We start from the raw sequence: 20,689 nt of genomic DNA on the forward strand, positions 1-20,689 counted from the left end.
AAATTAAATAAAGGTATTGTGTCCACCTACAACTAAAAAAAATAAATAAATAAAAATAAAAAAGCTCTGTCTCCAAATACAGTCAGTCACATTCTCAGGGTCCGAGGGCTGCGACTTCAACATGCAAAGATGGAGGCAGGGGCAGGAACAATTCTGCTTGTAACTGTCAAGGCTAAAATTTGCCAGGGAGGCTGGTGTTGGCAGGGTGTCCATATCCGTGGAGCTATAATATCCACAAGGAGGCAAAGGCCTTACAACCCAGAGCAGCAGGGGATATAGGAACTGCATTCAATGAAAACCTAAGCAAGGTCCAGGGACTGCCTGTGTACACGGTGCCCCAGGAACCAGCAATGGTACGTGAAAGTCTTGACCTTGGTGATGGATCACCTTTGATTGTCAAAGAATCTTGTGCTTTCCTCTCTCTGCAGCACTGTCAGCTCCCCAGAGACCAGGTGTCCTGAGGACGCTGAGGGCGTAAAGTCACCTTCTCCCCACTCACTTCTATCAACCGGAACAGTGGCTCCCTGGGTGTGGGTGAAGAAGTGAGCTGACTTCAGTGTTACACAGGCCAGTGTCTTTGGAGAATTAGAAAATGTATCTGAATGTATAACCAGTCCTACAAATAGATAGTTTCATTGATATTAAAATAGAAACAGATGGATCCACTGAAGGAAAAATATTCCTTAGATATCATTGAGTAACTAAATAATTTGAAAGGTGTTTGAGTGGGACAGTGCTTCCTGACAAGGACACACTTCAGGTCATTAGCATAGATGTCACATTACTTTTTAACCTGATTTATCTGCACACATGGTCCCAATTAGCCCTGAAGACAAAGCAAGGGTGGTGGCTACTGGCCTTTGGTGTCCCTTCTCTGTGTCCCTGTGCCAGCACATTGACCAGGCCAGGGAAAGAGGCTGGAGTGCTTCTGGCGGGTAGCAGGAGGCTGGCCCCATCTCACATCTGTGGGTTTTGTCTATTTGGAGTCCCACTCCAGGGCTTCTGAATGGCTGGGCAGAGGCTCAGAGCTGCATATGTAAGCAAGGTATTCATCACTGCGTGGTCAGATTTTTAGTGCTGAAGAGCTCTACACTTAAGGCTTCATCCCACGTGGGGCATTAGTGAAGTTGGCATGATTCTGTGTGTTAATTATTAATTTTAGCTGTGCTTTTTCTCCTCTTGAGTTTTGCTATCAATGCTGAATAGCAGCCCTTCTGTTCCATGTGTGGCTCTGCTCAGGAGCCAGCTACAGTCACTGACACCTTCCACAGCTGGTGCCCATAGCTCTGGGCATGGCACCTGGTGAAGGCAAGGGGCTCCCAGGGCAGCAGAGCTGCCCCTCATCCACACCAACTCCAGCACTCAGCTGGCTCATTGCATTGGCTTTAAACAACCTTGTGTGATGCAGGTGACCTCCAAAGTTGGGTTCTGCCTTATTCATGTAAGATTGCCCTCCAGTGTCCAAAGGGGTTATGTGCAGGGGAAAAAGTCCCCCTTGGAAAACTTCAGGAAGTCTGATTCAAAAAGGTTGTTTCTGTTTGTAAAAGGTAGACAATTTGGGGTAGCACTTCTGAAATTTCACTATTGGTGTGTCTTGGGGAACTTATTAAAAGACAGCTGCTTATGGAGGAGGTCAGGATGGGGCCCCAGATTCTGCATTTCTGGCAAGCTACAGGGTGATGTTGATGTTTCTGGCTAGACTACACTTTGAGTGGCAAGGCTTATAGCAGTTCTTTCTACATCCAGCATGTTAATAACCACAGTGCAAGCCAGACCACAGCTACCAAACCTGAATGAATGAGAGAAGTCTCTGTAGATCTCCCTCATATTCTGACCCTCACCTGCCTACTCACCTCTTTTAACCCGATGTTCCTCTTCACTGGCTCTACTCCATGCTCCCCAGAATTTTTAGTTGGTCATTCCTTTCAGTCTGCCTCCTTTTCCCCTTGTCACTATCAAGGATGAAATGTTCATTTCCCAGCCTTTATTGCAGTAATGGTTGGACATACTCCCTATTTCTGGTCAGCAGAACTTGAACAGAAGTGTACTGAGGGCTTCTGGGAAAGTTTTTCTGATTAAACTAGACATTCAAGGGGAAATTCCTTTCCTGTCTCTTAATGTGGTTGTATGAGGATATGATGCCTGGAGGTACAGCAGCCTCTTGTAAACATGAGGGGACACATTGGCAGAGGACGAAAGTCAAAATACTGTGGGTAATCAAGTAAAGAGGTGTAAGGAACATGGGCTCTGGACAGCATCACTGAGATGATGAATTTACTAACCTTGTTCTCATCATTTAAGCCACTTTTAATAAGGTGAATTTTACTTGCAATGGAAGGGGTCTTGCTAGATAAGAATGAGAAGCTGGTCTTTCCAGCCAGACCAGCTGGGATTGACTTCTGGCTCTACTGGTGGTAATCATGTGTCTTCTTCTAAGCTGTTTTTCATCTGTGAGATGGTTAATTAATTATGGCCACCTCTTGAGTTGTTACAGAGGCTTTAGTGAGATGATGTAGAAGGTCCTCAGCATAGACCTGGACACGTTGTTGGTGCTTAATACTTAATTACTTTTGATAGCAGAAGCTTATTTGTGGTTGGAGCAACCTCTGCTAACTTGAAGTACCCTGCATTTTGCAGAAAACAATCTGGATACCGTTGATCTCATCAAATATTCCCATTTTACAGAAGAGAAATCAAGGCCAAACAAGTGACTGCTCTTTAGGTTTATTTATTTTGAAAAAAAAATGTGCATGGTTTAGCCTTTTCCCATGTCAGTCATTTCCACTCACGCTGGAAACCACAGAGAACACGGGTCTGGGTTGCAATGATGTGCTTTTATGGGAAACAAAAATATTCAACAACAATAACAAAAGCCCTTCAGTCTCGCAAGTTGTTAACCAGTGATAATGAGGCAGTTTCAATGATTGTGTCTGGCTGGGGACATTTCTCACGGGTCAGGAACATTGAAAGATGTTGGCCAAGAAGAGAAGTTGCAGGGAGATTTGACATCTTAAACCAGAGTACATTCGACTTCCCTTCTGGTCTCTCCACCCTATTACCCTTTTAACTCGCAGTTTACAGAGATCCTTCCAGATTTCACTGAGATGCAGTCTCTTCCAGAAAGCTCTCCTTGGTCTGCACCAACTGCATCTGGCTCTTCAGTAATGTCACACTTTCTCAAGCCTTCTCTCACTTTCTGCCTTATATTCCTTATGTTTGGGTGCACGTCTCATGTTGCCCACTCTTATTAGGCGTGCCTCTGAGATGGGGCCCGCATTGATTCATCCCAGCACCCCTCTCCCCCATTCAGTGCTCAGTATTCAGCAGGTACTCAGTGAGGGTTGTTGGATGGACTTTAGTTTGACATTTGCCTCATTGCATTACCAGCCACTTGAGAGTCACAGTTGTCACCTCCACTTCTTCATCCTTCCTCCATGATCTCAAGATGGTCTGAAACAACATATCTCCAAGGAGGAACAGTGCCCATCCCCCAAACATGGCCAATTCAGGGTTGAAAGTTTGGCAAGAGGATGAGAAAAGGGTAAGTTTTCACCCCTGTTCCAGAGGCAGGAAAGGCAGGCCCCTGGGACAATCTGGATGACCGTGAGCAGTGTTGGCCAACACCTCATTTTGGAATCTTGTAAGAAGTCATGCTCTGGAAGTTTCCTCCATGAGACCTGGCCAACTTTGCAGTGGGACCTGGGATTGGTGTGGGGGTCTAATATGGTTGCCCAGTGGCCCAGGCCAAGAGCCTTTCTCTGGGGTGTGGCCTATTCTCCCTGTAGAGGGTGGTGAGAGCTATCTCTCTGGTTGTTGGGTTGGAGCTGTGGGGGGAACGTTAGCCCTGTGGTAGGTAGGTCATCAGGCACATAGATTGTAATAAGGCTGAAGAATACAGGCTGCAACAATCGGCCTCTCCCAGGAAGGGGGAAGCGTCAGGAGGTGCTGGGAGCAGTGAGGGAGAGAGGAGGGTCAGAGGTCCCACAGCTTGGATTTGGCAGGTGCCTGGCTCCATTTCCTGTTCCCAGTTCCCTCTCCTCTCCTCTGTTCCTCCAAGTCCAGGCCAGGCAAAGAGGCCGGTTGGAGGTGGTGGAGGGAAGGGAGCACCTTTTTTCTTTTTCTACCTTTGAATCCTAGATTTGGACAAGGGAGTGATCAGGATTAGGGGCAGAGGAGGAGGGTTGGTGAGCTGAGGAGAGGCCAGGGCCCTGTCCACTTCTGTCCACAGGTGTAACGAGTGGATCTGGGGCTCACACTTCTAACTGCACCACCCTGAGAGCAAAGAGCTCCAAATTGGAGGTGTGGAGAAAATTTTTCACGAGACCTTGAAGGTGCTCGATGATTTGGGGAGATCACTGTGGATCCTCCCATAGAAGGGCCCCTAAGGGGCCAAGGGTGTGTGAGAACTGCAAGGTCAAAATGAGCCCTGGAGACTCGGGAGAGGGCCAAGAAGCAGAGAGCAGAGAGACTCCTTCAGGCACCTTTTGAACAGAGTTGGACCTTGGGGGACTCACTTTGGGACAGATGTTTCAGTATAAAAAGGATCCCCAGCAAAAGGACGGGGTCCCTTCAAATCCCTTCCCGGATCCCACAGCACATAGAAAAGAGAAGTAAGGAGCATAAAAATACCTTAATGATGTGGCTTGCCTGACAGTACAGAAAAGCAAGTCTCACAGAGGCAGCGTGTCCCATCACACAGGGGGATGACACCGCACTTCAGGATAGAGATTTTACATAATCTTTATATAAATGCATCTATATGTATAGAGCCTCTGCCTAGAAGAGCCGGGCTTGCTTCTTGAGTTCGTTCCTCTTCCAGAGGGCTAGCCGCTCAAACTCTGAGATGGTCATGCCAAAGACTTGGTAGAACTCTTCTTGGGACAGGTGGCGCTGAAGGAGGAGGAAAGGAGGGAGAGAAAACAGCATGAGGACAGGAGGTGTGGGCTGCGGGGGGTGGGTGGGCACGGCAGTGGTCTCTGCGTTTCCTCTGAGTGCCCTCTGCCTGGCACTAGGTTCCATCCGGGAAGTGTGCAAGAACTGTGTTGAGCGGAGGAATGTGGAAATGAATGTTTCCCTGGAGGGGCTTCTGGAGCTGATCTTGACAGTGGCTTGTTTGAATAAGGATGTGAGTGGTGTCCATATGTGGCTTTTTGTGGGTAGGTCCCTTTAGTGTCCCTCCTCTTTCTTTCACGGTATTGATTTGTCTGTCCTGTTTTACTCTAGTGAATGCTGAAAAATAGTTTGTATATGAGGAAGTTTTCTTCTCTGTTTCTTCCATAGTAAAGACTCAGGGAAATGGTAATTCAGCCTCATTTATTCTTTTTCTATTGGAGGGTGGTGATTGCTACTGATTCTCTAATTCATATTCTCTACTGTGTTCAAATTTTTTTTTTTATGAGACACAATATAAAGGAATGGTAGCCTTGTCCCCAAATAAAGTGTCCATAAGTAGGACACACTGAAAGGAGACAAAGGCTTCTCTTTCCATCACTAAGGTCCAACTGGAGTCTTCCCCTTCCCTTGAGTCCTCAGAGCCCCTAACAGCCCTGTGCATGTGACATTCACCACAGACTTTAAGGCAAAAACATTTAGAGCATGGCTTTTAAAGCCAGGTGGACATAGGTGTGTGACCTTGGACCTGAGCCTCAATTCCTCCTCTGGAAAACGGGAGCATCATAGCACCTACCTCATTGGTACCACCAGGGTAAATGAGAGGACATAGGTATGTGCTCAGCACAGGGCCACCATATGGGAAGTGCTCCATCATGGCTCACCCTCACTACCGCAAATACCCATCACATAGTGCAATCTGGTCCCCATTTCCTTTGATTTCATCTCTGCTTCATCTTCTCTTCTGTGCTCATGTGACCCCAGCCACACTCAGCCTTGCTCCTGCATTAGCCTTGGTACTGAATGTTCCCTCTGCTCAGAATGCTCTTCTGTCTCATGAGAGCCTGACTAATTCCCTCCCCTACTTTGAGCCCTTGTTCAAATGTTACATGGTCCATGAGACCTCCCCTGATCTCCTTTTACCTTCTTCCTTAGCCTTTACGGACTTCTTTCTAATGCACTACAGCGTTTATTGTTTGTGTTCTTTAGTATCTGTCTTCTCATGTAAGAATGCAAGCTCCAAGAATGCAGTCTGTTTTGCTCACCAATATATTGCAAGCACCTAGAATAATATTTGGTGTCTATACTAGATTTTTCATATTTTTTGGATGTATGAGTATTTGTACTATGAGTCCCTTGAGGACAGAGTCAGGGATTTCCTTCTATAGGCTGCTCCCTGAACTGGGGCAAGGGCTGAGGCAGTGTTTCTAGCCCAGTGATTTCAAATCTACATTACTTGAAGCTTTTAAAAAATACCAATGCCTGAGTTCCTTCCTGAGATTGCAGTTTCATTGGTCTAGGGTGGGGACCATGGATTGATTTTGATGCTCAAGAAAGACTGAACTTCTCTGGGCCCAGGCTTCTGGGGAGCTGCGATGTTGCGTCCCTTCCTTCGGCTTCACTGAGTAGCCCTGGGAGCTGTCCCCTTCAGCACTGGCAGATGCTCACTTCTGGAGAGGAAGGAGACCCATGAGGAGAATCTCTCCTATTCTCAGGCTGCTGACCCAGCCGGCTAGAGCTGGAAGGGCCCACTTGCATTTCCCTCCTCTGCCTGTACCCTGAATGAATTCTTGAGCATCAGGTCAAGGGTGGTTCATATACTCTTCTGGAAGAGCTTGAGCCTCCTCTTTTAGAAGCCCGCCTCAATTCCACAAATATTTCCTGACATCTCTCCCAACCCCAGGTTCTGTGGTAGAAGACAGACAATCTTTGCCCCTTGGAAGATCAGGGTCAGGCAGAGGAAATGGGTAAGTCGATGATGTAATAAAAGGAGAATGAGAAGAACTGAGTCCACCCCTGGCCACAGGCTAAGGGAGGCTGGAGGAACAGATGAGTGACCCACCCTGCAGGAGGACTACAGGAGGGCATGGGGTATTGAGATCACAAGTGTGGAGCCCTGAGGAGCGAGAAGGTTCACAGCCTGGGAAGGTCACTCTAGGGAGAGGGAAGAAGAGGGAGAGGCAGGGAGAAGCATGTCAAGGGAGAGGGTGAAGCATGCCCCAGACCATAGGAGACCAGCGGCTGGCACTCCACATCAAGCAAACTGCACTGCTTGAATGCCCGACACCATGCCCAGGCCACGGTGACTGTGCCTTTATCTATACTGATGCTAGTCCTCGTGGTGCTTCCTTCCCTCTCTCCATCCAAATCCTACCCACCTTCCAAGTCCATCCAAATCCTCCCTGTTTCAGCCTGTGTCTCACAAACTAGTCCTCTCTGATAAGCAGCAAACTAACCTCTACCAGGTACTGAATATTCATTTGGTCATCAGACTCTGTGCCAAGGGCTTTATGTGTACTGTTTATTGATCATTTATTTCTACCCCCCTCACTGTGCAAGGAGAAAACTAAAGTTTAATGAGGTTGTGGCTTGGCTACGCCTGCCCACCTCGTGATGGCAGGAGCAGTGTGGACCCGGGGGGGTTTTCACTCTGGACTTATTTATGCAGTGCCGCCTCCCTGACTTTCCCCATCACAAGCACTAGCTTTATGTACAGCTCTGAGACTGCGGGCCCCTTGAGGGTGGAGCCCAAATCTATCTCTTCTCCTGTGTCTGGTGTTTGCAAAATGTCAGCACCAGGTGAGGACATGCTGCTGCCGAGCATCTGAAGTGTCATTTGGGCTGAAGAGGAGGCTGCACACAGCAGCATGGATGGAGGAAACTGCTCCAATCTATGGGGCCTTAAAGCCATGTATTGTCTGTTCTCTGTCCGGAGCTGGATTGGACCAGCCAACTTTGGATCCCTTCAAACTCAAAGGCTCCTGTTCAGTTTACTGGACTTACCTCCAAGCGTGTCCGGTCCACATCCTTGGGCAGTCGGTTTCTCCCTCTTGTGGTCACCAGCAGCAGTTCATAGGGATAGATCTAAGGAGAAAGGTAGGAGGTGTTTCCAGCTTGGGAGAGGCGGGTGGGCCTGTCTCTTTCAGCAATACTTTGTGTCTGGGCTCCTTCCTCTAGCCAGAAAGGGTCAGTGATTAAGTCTGGAGGAAGGGCTGGGCCTGCCCTTCTTTGAGTTGCCTGTCAATCTTAAGGTATCTTCTCCCAAAATGTAAGTCCCAACAGCATCCCCTAAAATTGCCAGGGACAAGATTAGTGGCATTTGGCATTAGTGTGAGCACAGTCTCCTGAATTTAAGTGTCTAATATTTGGTGGTCTGGTAATCCACCAGTCTTTGAGGACCAGGGAGATAGTCTAATCAGTTGTCAGAAGACCTAGGGCAGGATTCAGGGATGGTGGACCAAGGGGGAACAGGGAATGTTAGTATCAAAATGACCCAGGGGTGATTCATCTATGTTCCCTTCCCTGAATAGAGACAGTGCTGTCATCCTCTTGCTGGTCCCCAAGGTACTGGCTCCAAGCATCAGGAGACCCCCAGGGTCTATGTGTCCTTTACCTTGTACTCTGCAGAGAGAAAAGACATGCACAGAGTAGGATCCACAACTCTTGCTTTGCATTACCACAGTGGCCTCTGCCTCAGTCTCCTGGGAGGTCTGGCCTCCACACATGCCTTGCTCGTGACCATCCAGATATCTTGTCCTTGCTGAATTCATCATGGACGATATAGTCAGGTCTAGTATGACCATGGAAGGTGGCTGGAGATAGGGCTGAGCTCATTTTGTGTTGGTTTTAAGGGGAAAAGAGCTTTTGAGATATTTAGAATAGAAATAAGAAGAATGTGAGACTGGGAAGCATGTGGGAGGGATCTTCCCTTTTCTGGGGGAATCCTTCAAGGTTTTGATGTGCCTGCTCGGAGCTGCTGGTGGAGGTTGGTGTGGGAGCTTCCCTGACAAAGGGCGTGAAGCTCATGGAATTTTTTTTCCTGGGAACCATGTGTATTTGGCTCTGAGTGTTTCCCTCCACCAGGGCTGGCAGGCGGCTTTAGCTCAGCAGGACAGGGAGATCAGCATTCTGTGATGGCTCTGGGAACCCAGATGGGACAGATGGCCTGGAGATCACCCAAGGCCAGGGAATTGAGAGGATGAGGGAAGAGCAGGGCAAAGGAGGCAGTGGAAGTGGAAGGGAGTGGAAACTTGGGGTTTGCACAGAGCCCAGCATGGGGACAGAATCTGTAGGAGTTGTTTGCCAAAGGTCAAGCAGCAGCTATGAGCAGTGCATCCGGAGTCCCTGGGAAGTCCCAGGAGGGACCTCCTCCTGCAACCCCAGTGAACGTGCTTACCTCGCATGCCCCAGTTGACTGCGTTCATGCTGTCGTAGTGGAAGAGGTCTGCGCTGGGTGTCTGCAGGAGAGACAAAGCCAGGGCTGGCCTGAGCCTCCTGGAAGCACTCACCCATCTCAGGACATGTACCAGGGAGCGGGTGGGGCACGGGGCCATCTCAGCAGTCCCCATCTCCAGTCAAGGGAACTGAGCTTGCTGCCAGCTTCTGGTGCCTATTCCTAGCACACAGTAGGCACTGAATATATACTCAATATATACCCATTCATTTGGTGAATTTCATCTTGTGCTTTCTTTCATTGGTCTATGAGGTCTTTCCTTACAACCCTATTGAGAATTCCAAGTTGCCCCCTTGATAAGCTCTCAATCTTATTCTGCTCCTCTCTTTTATTTTTTGTGGTGCCCATGATTGAACCCAGTGCCTTGTGCATGTGAGGCAAGCACTCTACCAACTGAGCTATATCCCTAGCCCTTCATCTTTTTCAAAACTAGCACTGTCTTCTAACATTCTATATGATCGGACTTGTTTCCTATTTACTTCCTACTTTCTGTTGTCCCTAGAAGAATATAAGCTCCGAGGGGCAGAGGTCTTTGTTCTGCTGTGTTACAAGCATCCTGAATTGTACCTGGTGCATAGAAGACGCTTTCAATAAACCTCTGCTGAATGAAGGAGTGTCTAGCCTCCGGTGCGTGGAGGACAGCGTGCGTAGCAGGCAGGGGTTCTCAACACCAGCCACTGCTCTGTAGCAATGCTCTCGTCATTTTTGTGTGCTCCACCCCACAATAGTCTCCTAATGGATCTAGGGTTTCCATTTCTGCCCATCTGTAGTCTCCATTCCACACATTGGGCAGAGGGATCCTTTGGATCTCAGTACATCCATTGAACTCTGAAGTCCTTACCTGGTGTACAAGGCCCTAATGAGGTTCCTGCCTGGCTTCACCGCCTTATTCCCTCCATCCTGGTCATGTGGTTCAGGACCACTTTGCCATCCCTACTCGAGGACTTAGACGTTGTACTTCCCTGCATCTGGATGGCTCTTGCAGGTCACCAGGTGATGAGGTTCTCTCTCCACACTCAAGCCTTTGTCTGAATTCACCTCCTCTCTGACTTCCCTTCTCTATTCCATGGCTCTGTTTTCCACCCTAGTACTTCCAACAACCTGATATCATGTCACACATTTTCTTGTTCATTGTTTAGGTACCAACTAGAATATGAGTTCCATAGGAGCAGCAGCTGCTTTCAGTACAGGATCTCCAGTACCTGAAACAGTGCCCGAGACTTAGTGGGTGCTCAATAATTCAACATCTATCCCAAAGTTCCTGTCCTTGGCTCCTGTAACTTGTTTAGTTTCACAGCCTCCAGATCCATCCTATTGCTAACAAGACAAGTTTTTATTCCCTTGCAGACTCTAAGCCAGTTCACTACTTCTATGAAGTTTTTATGTCACAGGCTCTAGAGCTCATGTAACTCAGAAGACTACATGCTATATTGGGGCACAGCAGTCAGGTATGGGTTGCAGATTTAGTTGGTCTGGCTCCATGACTGCTGGGTGTGAGCTTGGGCCAGTCACCTCAGCCCTCTGCCTCCATTCCTGCATCTACAAAATATAGTCAATACTAGTAACCCCCTTCTCTGGGAAGTGAAGGTCACATGAATAGGTGCTGGTAAAGTTCAGTGTCCAGCACAGGATTCTTGCTCAATAAATACAAGTTTTCCCTGATCTCTCTCATGGAGCCTCCTTTCACACAGGGGTCATAATTGAGGTACGCAAGTCTTTGCCATTGGGTCCCTTCACTGGGTTCACTTCTAGCCCCAAGATTTTCCCTCCAGTCTCACTCAAAATCAGCTGCCAGAATAATGGCCTGGTGTTGGGATCTGGGGGTGGTCCCACGCCCCAGCAGAGCCTCTCTTACCCTGTGCAGCCCATTTCTCCTGTAGGCAGGCAGAGAGGCAGATTTGGAGATAAGAGGATCTGAAAAGAAGGATCCAGAACAATTACCAGGAACTCTAAACTAGGGGTCATTACTCTCCTTGGAGACATTTGGTTATAAATGGCCAGTATTACCCATAACCCAATGGGAAGGGGTAGGAGCCAGAGGCCCCCATTTTTCCTGATGCCCTCCAGACCTGCAACTTGACCCCGTTCCCTGCAGAATTCTAGGCCCACCAGAGACAACTACTCACACCCATTTCTGGCCTTAACCTATACACATCTATCCTATGATGAACCCATCTGTCCAGTCCACAGGTAGCTCTGGTCAAAGGCCTGGAAATTGGAGTTGAGCTCAGAAGCAGAGGGAAGGCTCCCAGGTGGGTGGAAGAGGTGCTCTTTCTTCCTCTTTGGAAGCTGTTGGGCATGGCAGCCTTGGTTCTAGAACCCCAAGTGGAGCCTTGCTATCTCACAACTATGGTGGGGTCAGCTCTTTGAGATCTGGACTGTGCCGAGACATCTACACTGTACAGCCAGCAGAGATCTGGGAGACTGCAGCCATCTTGACAGTACCCTCACAGGATACCACGAACTGAAAGCAGGGCAGGTAGAACATACCACTGTCAGCCAGGTAGTGTGAACGAGGAGCTGCAAGAAAGAAAAGATGGAGGTCAGGGTTCATGGGGACAGACAGACATGATAGAGAGAGTTCCTGGGGACAAGGACACAAGGCTTCTGTACTTAGCCACCTGGCTGGTGGAGAGGAAGGGCCTTCTTAGCAACTCCATTACTACTGGTCAGTTTCCAATGGTGGTGCCTGCTTCCCCCCGCATCCCCCCAGCTCCTAGTCCAGCACCTGGTGTGGTGTAGATGATCTGGGATGATTGTTGCACAGATGTGGTTGAACAGAAGTGATTTTGTGTGTGTGTGTGTGTGTGTGTGGAGTTGGGGAAGGAACCCAGGGCCTTGCACATGCTAGGCACACACTCTATTCACTAAGTGTGAATTTTGAGCAGCCTGGGTACACTGCATAGGGCTTAGAGCTGGGGATTGAAAATAGTGGTCAGATTGTGAAAATGGGCTCATCTATTCATCCTGCCATTAATAGACACCTAATTTTACACAAGTTACTTAATAATGCTTTGGTTTTCTCAACTGTAAAGTGGGAGTGACAGTGTCTCCTCTATAGGGCTTCTGTGAAGAATATATGACATAACACAGTAGGGAACTCAGCACAGTGCCTGGGGCATACTAACAGGCCCTACAACTGGCTTTACCATCACCACCACCGCCATCTTTAATCTCACCAAGCTCAAGGTGTAGTAAGGCAAAGAGGGAAAAGATCATGGCCTTAGGGTCCCTCCAACTTAGGTCTGATCTTTGCTCAGTCACTTATTGGCTTTTTGACCTTGGCAAGTGACTTCACCTCAGTTATCTCATCTATAAAATGAGTGATAACAATCTTGAGGTTGCAGGGATTCTCGAGGATCAGGAATGATAATGTGTCTGTGTATAATAAACAATACCTATTATTGTCCATCATGTATTGATGTGAGATGGTATTTCCGGGTAGGACTGAGTCCCACAGGGGTAAGAAAAGGAGGAGGGGGCTGGGGATGTGGCTCATGCGGTAGCCCGCCCGCCTGGTATGCGTGTGGCCTGGGTTCCGTCCTCAGCACCACATACAAACAAAGATGTTGTGTCCGCCAAAAACTAAAAAATAAATACTAAAGTTCTCTCTCTCTCTCTCTCTCTCTCTCTCTCTCTCTCTCTTCTTTAAAAAAAAAAAAAAAAAGAAAAGGAGGAGGCAGACAGAGCACGTGTGCCTGTCCAGGAACAGGGAGGAGCTTGCAGTGACAGAATCTCAAAGTCAAGTGCTTGAGTGAAGCCTCTGTTTGTATATCTCTAAGTGATGGGAGGCCCAGCACCTCAGCAAACGGGCTTTGAGCCCCTCAGGCTACAGTGTTGGAATTTTTTCTTTACATTGAAGGTATTTTTCTTTACATTGAACCCAACAGAATGTCACAGCTTCAGATGGCCCAAAGAAGTGGGATGACTGCTCAGGGCAGAGGATGGACTCATTGGTGTCCCATCCAGTCCCTTATTAAGTCTGTGTTCTAGACCTGAGGAGGCTCTCAGAGGAGACACCTGAGATGGAGGAAAGTGTGTGTGGGGGGGTCTGGGGTTCACTTTCACAGGCAACTTCTCCTTATCCCTTTGTTAGCCCAGGGGATTGAGTTTGGGGCTGGTTGTGTTCCGACAAAGCTTTCAGGAATGGGACCTCATGGAGAAAGCTCCATCACTTACAAACTCATTGATCTTGCACAGGTTGCTGAAGGTTTCTGTGCCTGGGTCCCCTGCCTGTAGCATGTGGGGGCGCCTACTGCTCAGTGGTCTGGGAGGAAGAAGGGGGCACTTGGACGGTGCCTCACAGGGTGCCTGGCTCAAAGTGAACAGCTGGCAGGCATTGGCTCCCCAGGAGTGCTTACAGCCATTGAGGGACATCTCGTAGCCAGCTGTGTGCAGGGCCTCCCGGCTGCTGGTGGAGCTCCGGGGAGGGGTCCAGGGATCGGCGTAGGAGCTCGACCGGGCCTTCATCTCCTCCTTAAGAATCAGACGGCCAATCCCACTCTGGAGCTGGGGTGGGGAGGAGCAGGATGAAGTTAGAAGAGAGCAGATGACCCTGGGAAGGGCTGACTCACTGGGACCTTTTTGGGGGAACCTGTCAGTTTTGCCTTCCCAGCATTCCTCCCTCCTTACAGTACCCGCATTTCCTTTGGACTTCATCTCTCTTCTACAAATAGTCCTGAGGCCTGGGTGAGGCTCTGGAGGTTGCATAAAAAAGCAGGTTTGGCCATGACAGGATCACATTGCCCTTGTCCCAGCAGTTGGTTCAAAGATAGGGAGATAGCCATCTTTTTTTTTTTTTTTTTTAATTGAGGTAGAAATCATATAACTTAAAATTAACCATTCTGAAGTAAAACCATCCCTCAGTATCCACAGGGGATTGATTCCAGGTCTATCCCTACTTCATACCAAAATCCTCAGATGCTCAAGTCTTATGTAAAATGGTGTGGTATTTTCATATAACCTATGCACATCTTCCTGTAGATTTCAATCTCTAGGTTACCTTTCTAGATGTTTTTGCAATATTTTCGAGGTTCGCCCACATTGTTGCATGTGTCAATACTTCATTCTTTCTAACAGCTGAATAATATTCCATTGCATGGATCTGCCACATTTTGTTTATCCGTTTGTGAGTTTGACCTTGGGGTTGTTTCCACCTTTCAGCTATTTTGAATAGTACTGGCATGAACACATACGTACATACATTTGTTTTAGTCCTTATTTTCAATTCTTATGGGTATTTACCAGAAGTATAATTGCTGGACCCTGTGATAATTCTATATTTAGCTTTTTGGGGAACCATCAAACTTTTCCACAGTGGCTGGACCATCTTATGTTCCCACCAGCCAGCTGGGAGAGCCGTTGGCACCCATTTGCCACTATAGGAAAAGGACCAGTTTGAACATGAAACAAATACAGAGGCGAGCCCCCCAGGCAAAGAGAGAGACAGCTTCCCTATGACATTTTTTTTTTTTTTTGAACAGCTGGATCTGGTCATATCTGAAGCTAATCCTACCATTTGATTTTTCAGCTATGCAAACTTAGGCATTTCTTTTTTCTATTGTAAGTAAGTTTGAATATTATTTCCATTCTTGCAAATGAAAAAAAAATCCTCAGTAATATACCCTCTAAGCTTCTTATTTCAGTGATGCAGCCTGCTCACCTTGTGCATGCTGCGGTCAAAATCATCTTCCTCTCCTCCAGATGAGAACCTCCTGGCTCGGGACACTGTCAAGATACAGACGGGATCAGCTCCATTCTGTGCTCCCCACTCAGCCTGCCCTGGCTTAAGCCATTGGGCCCTTCCTCCCTCCCTCTTTCCTTCCCTTCCTGGGATGAAATAGGCTCATCTAAGATACCTCCTGGGTGTGGTCTCTCTTGTCATTGCAACCTCTGAACACCTAATCTCTCATGGGTGCTTGTTCCTGTCCACCTTGGATGATACTATTTTTGTGTCTTGCCTCCTTTTCTAAAGGAGAATTCTCTGAGGGTAATGAAAGACTCACTTCTGAGCATCCATGAAGCCTTGCACAGAATGGGCGTTTAATTAGTAAAGCCAGGTGTTGAATCTAAGCGACATGGATCAGTACTTGAAGACAATTTCTCCCCATACTTGAAAGGAATAACTCAGGATCTCTGAATCGGTGAGGAGGTGACCCAAGGACCAGGGTGCCCATGAGAGCCTTTTATCTTTCTATATCTTTTCTTTTTCCATTCCCACCATTTTTCACCCTACAGCCAAAGCGATCTCTCAAAAGCATGACTGTGATCATGTCACTGTTTTGAATAGCTTCTAACTAGCTTCCAACTAGGATGATAACCCACATCCTTTTCTCAACTCACAAGACCTGGGGAACATCTTCCCTCATTCCCCACTTGCTGTGGTCCCTTTCCAAGGTTAAGGTTAAGAGGGTAGCCTTTCCTTTCCTCCAGTAGAACTGGTCCTCCCCTCTCAGGTGTGGGCAGACGTCAGACAATCTGCACTCCCTGCTGACCTGCCCCCCGGTCACCCTTAGTGTGGCAACCTCTGCATCTGGCTGGACAGCTCACCCCTACCATCAGCTCTCCTACCTCATGTTTGGGATCTATGTCTCCTCCACAAGGGCAGGAACCTGGTCTGTTTTGCTCCCCAGTGTATCCCTAGGGCCTGTGGCTGGCCCTTCATTCTTATTCGCGTTGGTGGTGTGAAGAAGTGGGTGATTGTTCTGACCTCTTAAGTCCCTAGCACAGGTGATGGGCTCTGGCTTCAGGGTCCCATGGGGGTGCTACCTTTGGGGGACCCATGGTAGGTCCAGTACTCAGACTCTGCAGCATAGTAGGGGTCTGGCGAGTAGGCTGGGCTGTACTTGGAAGCCTGGCTGATGTCTTCACTTGTTTTGCTCTTGGTTGCTGTAGACAAATCACCTGCAAACGACCCGAGAGGAGCTGAAGTCAGTGTCCTGGTTGGGAATCTGTACCCTTTCCCTGTCTCTGCCAGGCATTAGCACATGGGATTGAGGCTACTTTGAAGTCAGAGATAGGAGGGTCTGGGACGTGGAGCATTGGAGATAGAAAAGCTCTGGTCCAACCTCTCCTTTTATGTTTGGGAATCTAAAGACTTGAGAGGGAAGGGGCTTGCTTAAGACCACACAGAAAGTTTGAACCAGATCTGGGCCAGACCCAGGCTCCTTGCAGCACAATTTGTGAACTCCCAGGTCTGCTCTTTAGTAAAGAGTAAAACTCAACAGGCTCCAGAGGAGTCCAGCCATTTCCTTTCTGGCCCCTCAGGAGTCTGCTTTCTTATGGATGTGAGCTACATCTAGACAGGAATCACAGGCAGGGCTGTGGTATTTGTAGTGTGGGCAGCCTTCTATCGTCATCCTGTTCTTTTTTTTTTGGTACCAAGGATTGAACTCAGGAGTGCTCAACCCTTAAGCCACATCCCCAACCCTATTTTGTTTTATTTAGAGATGGTCTCATTGAGTTGCTTAGTGCCTCACCATTGCTGAAACTGGTTTTGAACTTGCGATCCTCCTGTCTCAGCCTCTTGAGTCCCTGGGATTACAGGCATGCACCATGGCACCCTGCCTATCATCCTGTTTAAGGAGGCTACAGGGCCCAAAGGATGGAGCACAAGACAGCGGCTCAGCAAAGTTGGGTTCTGGTCCTAACTCTTGCCACTTAGTTCAGGTACAACATGACACTGGGAAAATCCTACCCATCTCTGCCTCAGTTTCCTCATCTTTAATTGTTGAAATTGGTGCATTGACTCAGAAGCTCCAAGTTTCCTTTGGAAGTGAACCCACAATAGGAGTGACCCAAAAAACCCACTGTGCATGAATGCTTACATGGCAGTGACATTATGGTGGTCCAAAGACTGATGATTTGTTGACAAGGCAGAGAGAGAGAGGGATTGGGGAAACTAGTGTGATTCCACAACTATTTCTCAGGGAGACCTATAGGGAAGCTTTTGGGACAAGCTCTGAGTTCTGTGGAACCAGAGCAGCAGAGGTCCTGGGACAGGCTGACCTCCAGCAAGCTCATCTTGTGCACCTTTCTCCAGGAGTGCATGCTAAGGAGCTTTGGAAGTCTCCTTTGACTTGGGTCCTGGGAAGTCCCTCCTGGCAACCACATTTTGTTATTTCACCACCCTGTCCCTATTCAGCCACCTCTACCCTGGAGTCCTCCTAGGTCTGTGCCTCTGTTACCGCTCAGAGCCAACCTGGAAAATCCTACCAAGTCTGAGAAGCTTGGGACCTGTAGGCTTTTTTGCATATAAAGCCAAGTCACCTTTGTTGGGGCTGGTGCCTTCCTGTGGCCGCTTGGGGGCACATAGCATGTCCTTCACAGTCACATGTACACATGTACATGCTTCCAGAATCACTATGGGGGTGCTATGGCCCCCACTGAAACTGAGGATGTTTGTCGAAATTGCAGGGTCTTTAGCACCCAGAGCCACTATTTATACTTGTCCTGACCCCTCCACCAGGTGGTTAGTTCAGACTCTGGTACAGGACTGCTCCACATACCTTCAAGCTTGTCCAAGTCTGTGCTCCCTCTGTTACGGGCTAGACCCACAGCAGGAAAGGGTACCTAGGGTGGCAGCTGCTCTTCCGCATTGGCAAAGGGAGGGATATGCTTATTCAGCTGAGGTCAATAAAGGCTTTTGCAAAATGAACAGGAGGTTTCTATGGTGAATGACTTGGTGGTTCTCATACCAAGCATAGGCAGGAATCATGGATGAACCCAATTTAGTGCATTTCTTGGGCATCCTTAGTATTTCTAATTAGGGAATCTGTCATAGAAGGGGCTAGGGAATCGGCCATTATTTAATAAGTCTCAAAGGAGCAAATGGTCCATAGGCCATTCTTTAATAAACAGTAAAGGAATGAATGAATGAAAGAAGGAAAGGATTCTCTACTCTTTTCTCATCTATGTGCCCTTTTAGGGTCTTCATCTGATTTCAGGATGACTGAGACATCTTAGAACAGTTGTTCCCAAGCAGGACTAAGCAACAGAATCACCAAATAAATTGCTATAATTACAAAATTTCAATTCAGTAAGTCTAGGGAGGTGTTGAAGAATCTGTATGAATCTCATGTGACTCTAGTAAACATTTTTAATATCAATGCCTTGGAGTATAACTCTTCCAGGGGCACATGCATTTTATAAGAATTACCCTGATCATGGGACTTAAAACACCAGACAGCAGGTAAAGGGGGTTGGAGAGGTGGTGGGAAAGAATTTAGGGGACATGAGGCCTTCCTTTCTCTTTTGAATGACACAAAACTCCTTTACAATGTCACCCTGAGTGATTTGGGGTTAGCAAGAAGAAGGACCAAGCTGTGTCCTTGCATCCTGTTGCTCCTGGTGGCCCGTGCAGAGCAACTGCACAGAGGGTTAACCTCCTCCCTCTCCTTGTCTGGCCAAGCCCTGTCTGCCTCTGACCATACCATGCCGTTTGTAGATCGGGGGTTTCCGGTAGATGTTACTTTCTCCAGCTGCCAGACAGACCAGGAAGGGACAGGGGGAGGAGAGAGAAAGAGACAGGGGAGGAGACAGCACTTGGTCAGTTGATCTCAGAAGACAGAGACTGTCAGCAACCTTTTCCAAGGGGCCACCATCTTTCCCCAGTAGACTTCCTCTTCCACAGTTGAACTTTCAACCTCACCCCAACAGGTACCAAGTAAGGTGGGGGGAGAGAGATGGATGGATACAAATGGTGCCAAAGAAGGGACGTGGGGCTGAATGGTGGGCATGCAGGGCGGAGTGCGTGCTCAGCAGATCCTCATGCAAGGAGTGTCCACTGCTCCTCCCAGTGGTCACACCTCAATCCATGTGAAAGTCTCTAGGATGCGTCAGCCAAATTTCAGCATTATCTTTCTGCCCCTTCCTCAAAACCAGACAGGATGGGACCACTCTGGGGCAGTTGAGAAAGGTGTAGGTAGATAAACCGGCAAGATGAATTCTTGTGGGGAAAGTGAGTGGCAAGTGAGAAACTGAGCTGAGTTGGGAGGCGGGATCTAGACCTGGCTCTGCTGTCCCTCGGGGAGATCTTGTCCTCCAAGTCCACACCCAGTGGCCTTCCTCTTACCTTATGGCCACCTTCAGGCAGAATGGCTTTATATGTGCCTTTCTGGCTGCCTGGGATGCTTCCCTGGGAATCTTCATAGGGCTTCTCCTTCTCATCTTTCAGCTTTAATGTCACCTCTTCCAAGAAGCCCTTTCTGATCACCCCATCTCGCCTAGCCTCCTCTACTCCAGGCTCATGATGCCCTGGTTTCTTTTTTTCTTTCTTTCTTTCTTTTTAAATGTTCATAGCATCTATCATCACCTGAAATCATCCTTTTACTTATTTATTTATTCTTTTATGGTCTCTGTCCCCACATTAGAATATGCATTCCATGAAGGGAGGGTCGAGGCTGGGGGCCAGAAGCACAATTGCAACCTCAGGGTCCAAACAGTGCCTTGCTGCACAGGCAGAACAGCAGAGGTGCAGGGAAGCTAAGTTGCTGGCCCTGGGTCACCAGCTTACAAGCAGCAGGATTGGGATTCAGTCCCAAGAGCTTGGATGGAAGCAGCCTTTACCGCTACGTTACTGCTGCGCCCCCTCAGGCTCCCCAAAACACAGGCATTTCACACTAGCTCCCTGAGACTTTTCTTCCCTGGGATGCTCACTTGTGGTCCTGATCAAGGTTGGTTCTGTCAAGTAGGAGACAAATCCATGGGCATATTGGGGCTGGAGGGTGGGTTAGCATGGGTGACTGGTTAGGGAGGGTCCCCCAGGAACTGGCTTCTCCTCCATACCTGAACAGTGAGTGGACAGCTCAGGTGCCCCATGACCCCACAGAGCATGCACCCATGCTGGGAATGCCAGGCTGGCAGTGCCTACCTGGGATGTGAAAGTGCTTGGGAGCCTGGTAAGAGGTCGGAGTGGAGGACCTCACATCTAACTGGCTATGGTATGGAGAGCTCCGGCCACTCTCGGGCCCTGGAGCACGCAGGCAGTGGTCCCCAGAGAGAACAGAGGCACAGAGAAAACAGGCATTAGCGCAGTGGCAGTTTAGGAAGCGGTGAGGTGATGGCAGCGGGAATGGGGTGGCCTGGGCGACCCGGCGTGCTCAGCTCCGGAGTGGAAGAAGCATGAGCTCTCATGCACCGCATCTGCAGGAACGAGCTCGACCTGTTTCCTTGCTTGACCCCAAAGTCAGGTTTTGTGGGTTGTAAGAATCAACTCTACTGAGCTTCAGTAAGGTGTCTTCTTTGCTTAGCACCCCCAACCTGTCCTCCCTGGGCCCCTCCCTTACCTGCCCCTGTCTTTTATCCAGACACCAGCTGTACCCCTAGCCCTGGGTTGACTGTAGACAC

General features: G+C 48.5%; 1 protein-coding gene across 6 annotated transcripts in view; it reads right to left on the reverse strand.

Moving 5' to 3' along the window:
* Window positions 1–2,708: 2,708 nt before the first annotated feature.
* Window positions 2,709–20,689, reverse strand: part of Ablim3 (actin binding LIM protein family member 3) — a 109,907-nt gene continuing 91,926 nt past the window's right edge. The window contains exons 13-23 of one of the 6 annotated variants that reach the window (XM_058584230.1): window positions 20,214–20,312; window positions 18,775–18,822; window positions 16,112–16,246; window positions 15,006–15,070; window positions 13,705–13,852; window positions 11,834–11,863; window positions 11,199–11,257; window positions 9,287–9,347; window positions 8,504–8,511; window positions 7,894–7,974; window positions 2,709–4,890 (exon numbers count right to left, since the gene is read on the reverse strand). In XM_058584230.1, coding sequence (XP_058440213.1) covers window positions 4,777–4,890; window positions 7,894–7,974; window positions 8,504–8,511; window positions 9,287–9,347; window positions 11,199–11,257; window positions 11,834–11,863; window positions 13,705–13,852; window positions 15,006–15,070; window positions 16,112–16,246; window positions 18,775–18,822; window positions 20,214–20,312 — 848 coding nt within the window. In that variant the 3' untranslated portion in view covers window positions 2,709–4,776. Of the gene's footprint in view, window positions 4,891–7,893; window positions 8,512–8,531; window positions 9,348–11,198; window positions 11,258–11,833; window positions 11,864–13,704; window positions 13,853–15,005; window positions 15,071–16,111; window positions 16,247–18,774; window positions 18,823–20,213; window positions 20,313–20,689 lie in introns of those variants that run through there. The other 5 variants (XR_009228290.1, XM_058584227.1, XM_046460293.2 and 2 more) reach the window with 5 other exon arrangements.

This window comes from Marmota monax, unplaced genomic scaffold (assembly GCF_021218885.2).
Source record: "Marmota monax isolate L192 unplaced genomic scaffold, Marmota_monax_Labrador192_F-V1.1 WCK01_AAM20220418_F8-fsc00006, whole genome shotgun sequence".
NCBI classification, from domain to species: Eukaryota; Metazoa; Chordata; class Mammalia; order Rodentia; family Sciuridae; genus Marmota; species Marmota monax.